The 12,730-nt window shown below is 35.4% G+C and overlaps 1 protein-coding gene and 1 pseudogene across 1 annotated transcript; both read right to left on the minus strand.

Annotated features, from left to right (window-relative positions):
* Window positions 1-3,115: 3,115 nt before the first annotated feature.
* On the minus strand, window positions 3,116-3,697 carry LOC142640331 (uncharacterized). Its single transcript, XM_075814390.1, has one exon. The coding sequence runs from the start codon at window positions 3,695-3,697 to the stop codon at window positions 3,116-3,118; it is 582 nt and encodes a 193-aa protein (XP_075670505.1).
* A 4,046-nt stretch (window positions 3,698-7,743) lies between these two features.
* LOC142641071 (G-type lectin S-receptor-like serine/threonine-protein kinase SD2-5) lies at window positions 7,744-10,670 on the minus strand (annotated as a pseudogene).
* Window positions 10,671-12,730: the final 2,060 nt, after the last annotated feature.

Genomic DNA, 12,730 nt, shown 5'->3' on the forward strand with positions numbered 1-12,730 from the left:
AGAAAGCTAGAACGTGAAAGAGTGGGCTTAAAAAGCATGTGATTTCTTAGAAAGTGGACTATGCATTGATGGCTTGACATAGGTTCTTTTCTTTTTCTTTTTTCTCTCACCGTAGCTCCCCTAGTCACCTAGACCCATGTTCTTCCCAACAACTCCCACTATTTTCTTTTTCTTTTTTTTTTCTCTCACCGTAGCTCCCCTTTGCCTAGACCCATGCTCTTCCCAACAAACCCCACTATTTCGGTTTCTACAAACAAAATATAAGAAAATATACTTTTATTTTACTTCAAGTCAAAAAACAAATGTTTGATTCCGATTTTCACAAACAAAATAAAAATATATATATATTTTTTTTACTTCAAACCAAAAACAACTCCATGTTCCGGATCCCACAAACAAAAAACAAAAATATGCATTTTTTTTTTACCAAGACCATGGTTTCGGTTTTCACAAGAAAAAAATAAGAAAAAAACTTTTTTTTTTGAAAAGTCAGGCCAAATTACAAGCCAATCTGATTAAGCCCTCACTTTTTTCTTTAAAAAGATTACAACCCTTTTAGTCTCTTAAAATGAAATGTTCTCATATTAGTCACATCATATCTTGGAAGAGTTTAAGTTTACACATGCTTCTTTATTTTTTTTTTTAGTAGTTGTTATGTCAATTTCTTAACATGCTTGTTAATTTCTTGGTCGTCATTTTGTTTTGTTATTAATTTGCCGCTCTTTATTTTATTTATCGTTATCTTGTATTATGATCTAGCTCTAGGACACCATGCCATGAAATCAACTACTTGCTTGATTTGGTGTAATGAATTTGGTTAATAATATTGTACCCATTGAACAATTAATCAAACATCAAATAGTCCTTACTTATTTAGTAGAGGCCGGTAGACATATCGGGCGTACGTGGGTGCCTCATACCTTCCCACGGCGTAATTTGACCCCCGAACTTGTCCTTGGTGGACGTAGATCGTTTTCCTTATCCATTGAGTCAACCAAATAAAAAAGAAAGGGTTTTTATTTCTTGTTTTGTTTTCATTGCAAAAAAATAAAATAAAATAAGTGGCGACTCCTCAACTTTTTTTTTAGATTCATGATTTTCTTAGTAGTAAAAAATACTCCAAAAATCAAACATTTTCTTTTTCTTTAAAAAAAAAAACCATTCCCGAGAAGCGTCACGTGGCCGTGTCCACAGTAAGCCTTTGGCTTTTTGAGGCACCATACATTTCAATACAAGTCACTTTCCCTTTTTTCTAGTCAAATACTAGTATGTGTGACAGCTTTTACAACTCAATATCTCTTTTTGATATTTGATATTTAATTAGCTCTTTAAGAAAAAATATAAAAACGTGGAAAAAGATATAGGCACAAGTTTATGTAAGTATCAAGACCAATAAGACTTTTGACTAATAATTCATGACAAACTTGAAGATCGTTTGACAACAATCACACATAAATTTCAAGATTTGTCCCACAAAGATAGATGTGCATACATAACAAGCTAAGCTCGTAAATGCACTACGCTATTAGTACGAGAGTATTAGGCCAAACTCACATGTGATATACACAACACAAGCGATCAAACTTTTTGAAGATTTTTCAATTTTATGAGTTTTTGAATTTTTCAACACACTCAAAAACATAACACGAAAAGTAAGATTAACAAAAACAAAAACAAAAACAAAAACAACTAGCAAAAGAAACATGCTATAAATCGGAAGTAATGACACAAGAAGATTTTGCAAGACATGATGCATGAACCTATGACCCTAAACATGAAAGAATTGAATCGTGGACATAGGAAATAAATCATACATGGGTACCCTTCTTCACCCACACTTTTCGAGTGTTTTGGGTGAGAGCCTTGGATGGAGGTGCATGACCAACATAACTTTCCAACCTCGGAGTGAAGCTAGCAAGGCATAGAGAGACGTTCTTCAGCATTTCCATAACGTCTCCAATGAGATGTCCTTCATTTTCTCTCTTATATTGTGTTCCCTTTGGTTTCTTCTTTGAACTTTTTTGGCCACGCATGGAATTAGCTTTCTCGAATGCATGAAGCTTGAAACAGTTGGGTCTTGTGTGCCCTTAAACGCCACAATGATGACACACATGCTTCACTTGAGGCCCCTATGATTTTTGGGTAATGACTTCCCTTTATCTTTTGGTCTTACACCAACGGTTCTTTTCTCAGCAGCAGGGGTCTTAATTTCAGGCATCACTTCTTTAAGTTTCTCACCACTCTTGGCTAATACGAACCTTACTTCCTTCTTTGGTTCGCTGCTGGAGCTTCCTTCTCCAGTATAGCCTAAACTAGTCTTGTCATGTGAAGATTTTTGTGACGACAACACACACATTGTCAAGTTTCTTGGTGAAGATACGCTCAACCTTGACATTGGCTTGGATTATTTCAAGTTTTAGAAACTTGATCTTAGAGTACACTTATGCTCTTTAAGTTGCACAAGAGTACACTTATGCTCTTCTTGAGTCCTTCTACTTCACATTTTACCTCTTTAAGTTGCACAAGAGTACACTTATGCTCTTCTTCAATTTTCTTCATCTTTCTCACAGCATGGTTCGAAACCTTGGCATACATCTTCATCTTCTGATTCTTCAACTTCCTCATCCTCTGAATGCTCACCAAGTTCATTTACCAAATTACTCAAATCATCCTTAGATTCAACGGAGGTAATTGTCATAAAAGCCCTATAGTTCCCGTCACTGTCACATTCTTCTTCCATGTTTGAATTTGAGCTTTTGGAGTCGCTAAGAGTAGTGGCAAACACCTTACCTTTTCCTCTCAAGTAGTTGGGACATTCTTTCTTAATGTGATCATGGCTGTTGCATTCAAAACACATAACTCCTTGGGGGGATTGAGAGTCTTTTCCATCTTTCTTCTTGAACTCCTTTCTACCACTTTTGGATGATGAGAACTTTCCTTTGCTAAAGAACTTTCCACTGTTCTTCATCTTCAGAAAATTTTAAAAATTCTTTGCAAGGAATGCTACTTCTTTCTCCACATTAGCTTTTTCGGAAGAGTGGTCCATCCTCTCATTGATGGTTTTGAGTGCAAGCGATTTGCTTGGCTTATGAGAAGGCAGTCCGAGTTCATATGTTTATAGAGATCCAATTAACTCTTGAATCTTAATCTTATCCAAATATTTGCTTTCTTCTATAGCAGTAACCTTCGCATGATAACTCTCCAGTAAGAACCTCAAAATCTTCCTCACCACCTTAACATCCTCAATCTTTTCACCGAGATTAAGCTTGGCAATCACGATTTCGTTGAGCTTCCCATATAATGAATCAAATGACTCATCGTCACTCATTTTAAGCTCTTCAAATCGAGTGGTAAGCATTTGAAGTTTTGTGTCCTTGACCTTCATAAAACCTTTGTAGGTAGTCTCAAGAATCGTCCAAGTTTCCTTAGCGGTCTTCACATGCGATATCTTGTGAAATTTATCAGTAGACACACCACAAAAATTAGCGTTAATTGCTTTGCTATTGGCATTTGCCAACGCAAGAGCTACCTTATCCCATTCGGACTTGGCTGTTGTGGCCCTAACATACCCATTCTCAATGGAATCCCATACGGACTCATCTATAGAACAAAGAAATGCCCTCATACGAACTTTCCAAAAAGTATAGTTGCTCCCATCAAAAAATGATGGAGCATTGAGAGATTGTGATCGATCCATCACAAAAAGGGTCTTGGATTGCACTTAGGTAATGAAACCATAACACGTGCACCCGCTCTGATACCAATTGAAAGCTCAGATTTGTGTTAAAACACAAGAGCTGTTTAGACCCCAAATTAATAAAATACGGCTCGGTTGATTTTACTCTAACTTAAACTAAGTGCGGAATAGAGTAAATGCAAGCGAACAAACAAAACTGCTACTCTAAGCCATATTCAATAAAACACAGTAGTAAAAAAAAAGCTAAAAGAGTAGGGAAGAGAGATGCAAATACAAGATAACACGCCGATGTGTTATCGAAGAGGAAACCGAAGAACTCGGTGAAAAATCTCTCCACCGCCCTCCAAGCGATAAATCAATCCACTAGACAATAAGTTGGGATACATGAATAGCAAAAGACCTTTCAAGCTTAGTTTACTCAATACACCTAAGCCCTCCAAGATCCTACTCCAACAAGGCTTCTCGGAACCATGTCTTGTATAGCTTTCTAAATCCCGCAATGCGCCTGATTGCATCCGCCAAAGTTTGGCTTCTTCCAATGCTTCCCAGCAGCACCAAAAACTCACTAGACACTCAGTATGGGTGTGATAAGTGTTTGGACTATCAGCCTCTCAAGGATATAGAAATGGAGAGGTAGGAGTAGAGGAAAACCACAATGGATGGTGTGTAGAATTGTGGGTATAACAATCTCACACTCTCAAGGGTTGAGGCTAGGGTTTTCTCTTCTAAAAAGCTTTCTACTCAATATGTGGGTAATGATGATATATATAGTGTGTATACGGATGTAGTGGAGTAGATAGGACAAAATAACAAAACAGACTATTTTGCGGGTATCTCGCGGGGAGGCCTTACCTGCAAGACACTCGCGAAAACCAGCTGTCACCATTTGTCATGACTCTTCGCATTCCAATCATGTGCAAGGTACATGCATCACTTCGTGGGATGCTTAGTCGTGATCTACCCGCGAGAAATCTTCTATCTTCACATGCTTGAGTCTTCACACACTCTCTCTATCACATAACCCTTACAATAAAATTCCACATAAAGTACAAGGTATAAAAGATTGAACAAAATTACAATAAAATTTGGCACGAAATTAAAGCTAACACAAAACAGTTGTAAATCACAACTTTACAACACCCATATATTTTATAAGAATTATCTCAAATTCATTACAGGCCATGGAGCCACACCAGGGGTTGGAAGCGAAGGTCGAATAAAGGGAACCTGCCTCACAACTGAAAAGGCTTCATTAAGGCGTGCAGCACAACTCATGAATTGCGATACCTTCTGCAAAAGTAGTTCAGTAAAATATCCAAGTTTGGCAATCCGCTTTTCATCAAATCTCATAAGATTTATCTTGAAATAGAAATAAAATATCAAATATTTTACATTTCCTAAGAAACATTACTTGAATCATTATATAATGCAAAAAGAAGCAGGTGCAAGAAACCCACCCAACCCCCGTTATATCCTTTCTCCAGTATCACCTTTGCACCAAACCATATAGCCAAAAAAATGCGTAAGTGCAGAAGGACACTAACATAACCGTGCCAAGACCAAAACCAGAAGCCAAGCCTTCTTGAACGCCCGAACTGTAAGCTTTTAAAACAAATTTCTTGTAACTAATTATAGTTTGCCCCTCACTGGTGAATGATGCAACCTAGACAACAATCAATTTCAATATCATGATTTTTATAAAACTTAAAAGCAGAACCAAACACATTATTTCAAGATAAAACTCCAAAATATTAGTTGCAAAAATTTCCCAGCCTGCACAAACATAATTTTTAAACCCCTGGATTAATTGCAAATAAAGTTGCCGTATTGCCCACAAGATTAAAGGGCATTTTTAAAAAGTGGAGTTTTCAAAAAGTGAAATGTGAAAAAGTGTTTTTAAAAAAATTTAAGTGTTTAGCAAAATTTGTTAAAAAGTATTTTTTGAAAAAGCTGAGTGTTTAGTTAGCACTTATAAAAGTGGTGGTTTGAATGGTAAATTACCAAAAAGGACAATGTAAATATAAAGGAGTTTGTTTCATACTTAAATCAACTATTTCATCATACTTAAATCAATTTTTCTCTTTCTAAAAAAATTATTTTTTCTCAGTAATATTAGCTAATAATAACTTACCACTTAAGATTTATTGTAAAAGTATTATGAAAATATTGTGATAATTGATACTGATTTTAATTTGAACGTAATATTACAATTAATTTTTTCTCTTTCTAAAAAAGTTATTTTTTTCTCATCAATATTAGCTAATAATAACCTACCACTTAAGATTTATTGTGAAAGTATTGTGAAAATATTGTGATAAAAATTTATACTAATTTTAATTTGAACATACTATTAAAATTATTTTTTCTTTTTCTAAAAGAATTATTTTTTTCTTACCAATATTAGCTAATAATAACCTACCACTTAAGATTTATTGTGAAAGTATTGTGATAAAAATTTATACTGATTTTAATTTGAACATACTATTAAAATTATTTTTTTCTTTTTCTAAAAGAATTATTTTTTTCTTACCAATATTAGCTAATAATAACCTACCACTTAAGATTTATTGGGAAAGTATTGTGAAAATATTGTGATAAAAATTGATACTGATTTTAATTTTAACGTACTATTAAAATTATTTATTTCTCTTTTTAAATTTTTTTTCTCACCAATATTAGCTAATTTACCTACCACTTAAAATTTATTGTGAAAATATTGTAAAAATATTATGATAAATTTCCTTCTTCTTTTTTTTCCTCTCTTTTTTTATCCTCCACACACACCATTTCTTTCTTTCTTTCTTTCTTTTCCCTCTTTTCTCCCCCACACACATACCCTTACTCTTTTCTTCTTTTTCCTTTTTTTCTCCTTTATTTTTTTATTTTTTTTTCCAGTCATTCCTCCAAACTCCAAAACATTCCAGTCTTCCAGAGCTCTCCTTCTTCCTTCTTCTTTTTTTTTTTTTTAAATTTTTTTAGCACTTCATCTGCACTTCTTCCCTGCCATCCACTATCTCTATTCCCCCCCCCCCCTCTCTCATCTTTTATTTTCATTTTCTCCCTCATTCAAGAACATTCCTAAGAGCTCTCATTCTCTCTTTTTTTCTCCAGCTCGTCTCCTTTTTTTTTTTTTTTTTCTTCTACTTGATTCCAGAACATTCACTAGCTCTCTCAGTAATAAATTTTTTTTTCCTTTTCTCTCTCATTCAAGAACATTCCAGGGAGCTCTCATCTTCATGCCGTTGCTCATCTTCGTCCCCAACGCAGTCCAAATGGGTCAGATGGCTTTTGACTTCTGTCTTCTGTCTTTTTTTATTTCTTATTTTTTTATTGTTATGATTTGATTAATTTTAAAATTGTGTTTTTAAGTTTGTATTCAGATAATCTGATTATATGCTTGAGTTTAGAGATGTTTGAGAGGAAGATTATTGTGATTGTAGCTGTTGTGTTTGTTCTGTAGCAGAGCAGCACGGAGAGACTTTTGTAGCAGCATTGTGGGCAATTTGGTCATTTAACACTGCCTCCAACAATAATATTGATAAAACGCGCATTAGCTTTATCAAAAAGCTCCGAAGAGTTGCTTTTTGCTAAAGTCCTCTTCCTTCACAATTTCAAAATGCAGCTTTTACCTAAAGCTGCTTTTAAAATTTAACTAAGCACTCATATAATTTTTTGGATTTCAAAACGCACTTTTTGCCTTCTAAAAGTGCAAACAAACGGGCACTAAGCAATGGATTCTAATTATAATTCTACAACAGTGCAGTAGGGCATAGATGTGAATAAGGAAGATTAAACCAAGCAACCAGACCCCAATTGAGCAGTAGCCATATATCTCCCCCTCTCAAACATTTAATCAAACAGTCGTATATCTCTCAGGCATGCATACTCAAAAGCAATAGCTCTATATCATCCTCAAAAAATCGAACATACAAAACCAAATCAAACTCACAGAGACCCAACCCAAAAATTAAACCAAACCAAGAATTTCTATTATAGAAATTTGCACATGGAGATTATAAAAAAAAAAAAATGTTCGTTGTGTGGGGGTATGAACATTTTTTCCCATAGAAAGAAGAAAGAAAACACATCCGTTGATGAACATGATGAGGGTGAAATGATCATATATGAGGATAATTTGTAGTTTGAAAAAAAAAAGGAAGAAAATAAAAAATGAAGAAAAATAAATCAGCCCAAACAAAGAAAAAGGCGTACTGGCACAATCACAATTACATCAAGAATTACATAAGTCATTCATGAATTACTTGTAGAACCCCTTTGCTTTATCTCGGTCCTGATAATTCCTCTGGCAGTAATGGAGTTGCAGCCTGCAGAGCCCCCTCATTGTGAACAGCTGCTGTTTTTTCTCTCAATGCTGGTGGACTTGAAAAGTCATAATCCAAGTTATCTTCCACATGCATCACACCTTCCAATACATTAACAACTACTGACATGGGTGGCCTCCTAATAAAATGACTTTGCAGACACCAGGCAGCGACCCTTAACATATTCACTACCTCTTCTCCATATAACTGCAAATCCTCACTAGACTTATCAACCATATCCAAAAGTTGTCCTTCCCCTGCTTTTCTCTTGAAAAGGCTTAATAAGTGCATATCCTCTTCTGGCTGAGACTGGTCCAAGTTTTTCCGTCCACAACATACTTCCATGACCACAATGCCAAAGCTATACACATCTACCTTTTCAGTGATTCCTGTGTTCAACCACTCAGAAGCCATATAGCCTGGTGTTCCTCGCATGGTTGTTACAACCTGGCTCTGGTCCCTTTCAATTAACTTTGACAGCCCAAAATCTGAAACTTTTGCATTGAAATTTTCATCTAAAAGGATGTTTTGGGGCTTGATATCTAAGTGAATTATTTTCTGCCTGCATTCTTCATGAAGATAGGATAGTCCCTTGGCTATGTTGAGGACAATGTTCCTTCTGGTTTGCCAATCAAGAGGAGGCTCTTGGTCTCTGTGGAAGATCCATTTATCAAGGGATCCATTGCACATGTACTCATAAACTAATAGCCTATGTGATGTTTCAGCACAAAATCCTATCAATCTTACCAAATTGACATGATGAATGCTGCCTATGGACTCAACTTCAGCTAAAAATGACTTCTTCTCTTGACCAAAACCAGTAAGACACTTCACAGCTATTTTTATGCCACTTGGAAGGGTCCCTTGAAAGACTGAACCAAATCCTCCTTCCCCCAGCTTGCTTCTAAAATTCTCGGTCGCACTTTTCAAGTCCTCATAAGAGAATCTAGTAGGCATCCCCGGTAATTGGTCAAGATAATCTTCCTCAATTTCTTTGTAATCCTTTGGAAATTGAAGAAAGAAAAAGATGCCGACTATCAGTGAGACACCAAAGACAGCTCCAAGAGTTGATCCCACTATAACTGCAACTTGATTTGTACTCTTTCTGGGAGAAATGGATGAAACAACTTGTGTAGTGTTCTGCACTTTATAATGCAGAAGTGTTATAGTAATAGATATTTGGTTCATTGTTGATGATCGAAAACATATCAGACAATAAAACGCAATCACCACTTGATGCATTCAATATATATCGAAATAGAGCGAGTTTGCATGAACAGTTCTTCAAACAGGCCTGTTTGCAAGTCTCCATATCTGTATTGTTAAGGTCAATGCTGAATCCGTAAGCAAAGTAATAGAGGTCCTTGATCTCGAGAAAGCTCTGAGACTCAGAAGAACTGCAAGAAATGGGTGTTATCGCTGTACACCCAAGATTGGGTTGCCTACCATCGACTTGTCTAAACAAATTTGTTGTATCACCTGCTCCAGGACAACTGCACTGCCGTGACTGCCCATTTGAACATATACCATAATTTCCACAAACAAATGGATAGTCACATTCTTCTAAATAAAGAAGATCAGAAACTTTCTAACTTGACCCTCCCCACTCATAAACCCTCAAATGCCCATCAGAATCAAACCTTATGAATTGAGCTGAAGATACAGGAGCAAAATCAAACTCTGCAAAATTTCTATTCGCATATATAGCACTGTTTACAATACTGGATTGATAATAGAATTGGGGGGGATTGGAGTCAACATAGGCAACCAAATCTTTATTCTTATAAGCAAGAGATAACAAACCCTCAGTCAAATTCGATGCTGATTCAGTTGCTATTAGTTTCTGGCCAGACACCATCCTCTGCCCAGGAAGTAAAGAATCTGTTGGATGATCAAAAGACTGCCAGACCACAGCATTGTTTCTGCTAAAGAGCACGAGGTTTCCCTCCTCAGTTAAGTTTAAACCTGAAACAGACATACCAGCTGTATTTGTAGACCAAACATAAGTGCCATCAGCATCTCTTAGGATCAAGTCTCCTTCTTGAGAGAGTTGCAGCGTCGCATTAATTTTGACAGGTGTGTTCCTGTTCGCAGTCCACACTGCTTCTGGGAATTGTAAGAAACGAGGGTTGACACCTGTGCGGGTTTGGAATATAGAGACAGCAAAAAAGCAATTACCATTCCGGTATTGGCAGAGGAAGCCACAGACAAAGCGAGGTCCAAAGCTTCCCCTAAGAAGGACGGTCCTCAGACCATACCAATTTGAACCATTCACGAAGTCTAATGGGCTATTGATCCATGTTGTGGATAGATTGGCAACTGGAATCTCAACAATCTGGGCACTGATTAGAAGCGAAGAAGAAAGCAGGAGACAAAGGATGTGAAGATTTAAGCTGACAACCATTGCTATCTATGATGCGAGATGATGCTGAAGGAGAGCAAATGAGCTCAAGATAAAGATATCACAAGAGTCCACTGCCCAATGTCAATTGGAATGAAATAATGCTACAAAGATAAGTCAGGTGCACAACATGTTGTACCTTGTTTTTCATAACATAGAACCGGTGATTTTGTTCCAATCACATCAGATCATGACAATGGTTGTAGAAATAATATAAATATGAACAATTTTGTCTCTAACATTATTCAGGCTAAATATTGAACTTCATTAAGATAAAATAAGGTCTCCTAATGTGTACTTTAATATATATATTATTGGACATAATTTGAAGACAGGCGACTGGTTGTATGCATTCTTAGGAAGTTCCAAAGAAAAAGTATACATTATGTTGTAGAAAAAGTCATATATTGTGTGCCTAAGAATAGTGTAATAATAAAATATAAATGTTATGGTTGATTAAAAGACATTTGTTGAGGCTGCTGGTTCTAGGCTTCTACAGAAGTGTTCCATAAAAGAGGTATCTTTGAATGATGCTCAAACATCTCCCCCAAGTTTGAAGTTTGAACAAGTCAGTGCTCATCAGCAGTCTTGCTAAAGGTAGTTTGATGGGGCTAATTTTGAAGACAAGGTTTTATGCAGACAATTTTTGTATTAGCAAAATAATGTGTGTGAGTCATCTCAAACGGAGACTAGTATGTATACTAATGCGTTTTCCTTCACAAAAGCTGTGGGACTTCTCGACTTATATGCAAGATTGCGTAACAAAGCAAGTAGCTGAAATCTGTGTAAAGAAGTAAATTGTTAAAATATACAACAAAAACTTGGACATTTACTGAAGCGATGTTGTACCTACATTAGAACAATTACATAGACATTAGACACTGTTTAATATGTTGATGAAACATGTAAAAATTTAATGTCACCTTGTTAAGTGTCTAATGCTTTTTAAATAGGTGCGGCTACTCTCTATGTTGATTTGACATTTAATAGGTGATTAAGCACGGTGTCTCGTATTAATGCAAGCACAGTGACAGAGGCTCATATTCTAGCAAGATTAATTAGTGCCTTTTGTCCTCTGCTAATATGAGGTTAAACCGTTAAAAGGCCACCAAGTGCTTCCTTCCGCAGATTACTGTAAAAAGAGTAATTCTACAGAATACGAAAAAAAGAAGGAAAAGAGATGTTGTATATGAGCCTCATATTCAAACATACTAGAATTGCTTTAGAAAAAAAAAATATATATATTTATTAGTTTTTTCTTATTCTTTTGTGTCCGTTTTGAATAAATAGATTCTTTCCTGCCTCTTTCACTAATACAAATTTTTTTTATGAATGACTCTATTGAAAATCTATCTAATTTAGAAAATGTAATTTATAATTTAGCTTAATTGTTAACTACAAAAAGAATTAAGACTTAGGAATAAAAGAATGAATCAACGTCAAAAATAATATGACAAACTATGATTTAAAGAGTAACAACTGGGGATGTAACATGAGGCACGTATGCAAGAAAGGACATCAAAGAAACTTGATGGTTGCGACGATTGTAGGTCAGAGAATACAAAGGCAACCAAAAGAATGCCAAGGAAGAAGGGGTTGCTAACAAACACCTAATAGTCAAAGCTATGAGAGAGAGAGAGAGAGATTAACAACTTAATCCATGAAGGAAATTCCTTGTTGACTACACTTTTATGATACTAAACTGAAAATACAGCTAAAAACTGAAAACTGTAGCAAAATAATTTTTAAATGTGTGAATAGTACTGCGAAACCCATTTTTAATAAAAAGTTGTTGAAAAGTGCGTGCACAGTGACATCTCCTGAGCGCAGCAGAAAAGAAAAAAAAAAAAAAGTTGGAAAGTGCTGAACGTGGACGCGCTCAGCGCAATCCAAACCCAACCTAAATTATATATTAAATGAATCCAATTTAGGGTATTAATAGGAAATTATTCCTAGACTAACCATATATGGTTACTGGATATGTAAACAAAAAAAATATTTTACTTGCATTTCAAGTATAATTGGGCTTGGACCTTGACTTGGATTGGGTTTAATATCTTTAACATTAATTAGATTTTTAAATACCACGTGTTTTATGACTTTATCTTTAAAAATTTGAGAAAAATTGAGGATTCGATATGTATATATTCTTGAGAGAGTTTTTCAGGTTACACAATACTGTATCATGCCTACCTTGTTATTACTTAACTGGATTGAAGGCTGCAAATTGCAATACTTATACAAATTCCTACATTAGAACACTGAAATTGTTTCCAGTTTTAAGAAGTAACATTTATTCATTTCCACCCT

The sequence above is a fragment of the Castanea sativa genome, chromosome 6 (assembly GCF_040712315.1).
Source record: "Castanea sativa cultivar Marrone di Chiusa Pesio chromosome 6, ASM4071231v1".
Taxonomy (NCBI): Eukaryota; Viridiplantae; Streptophyta; class Magnoliopsida; order Fagales; family Fagaceae; genus Castanea; species Castanea sativa.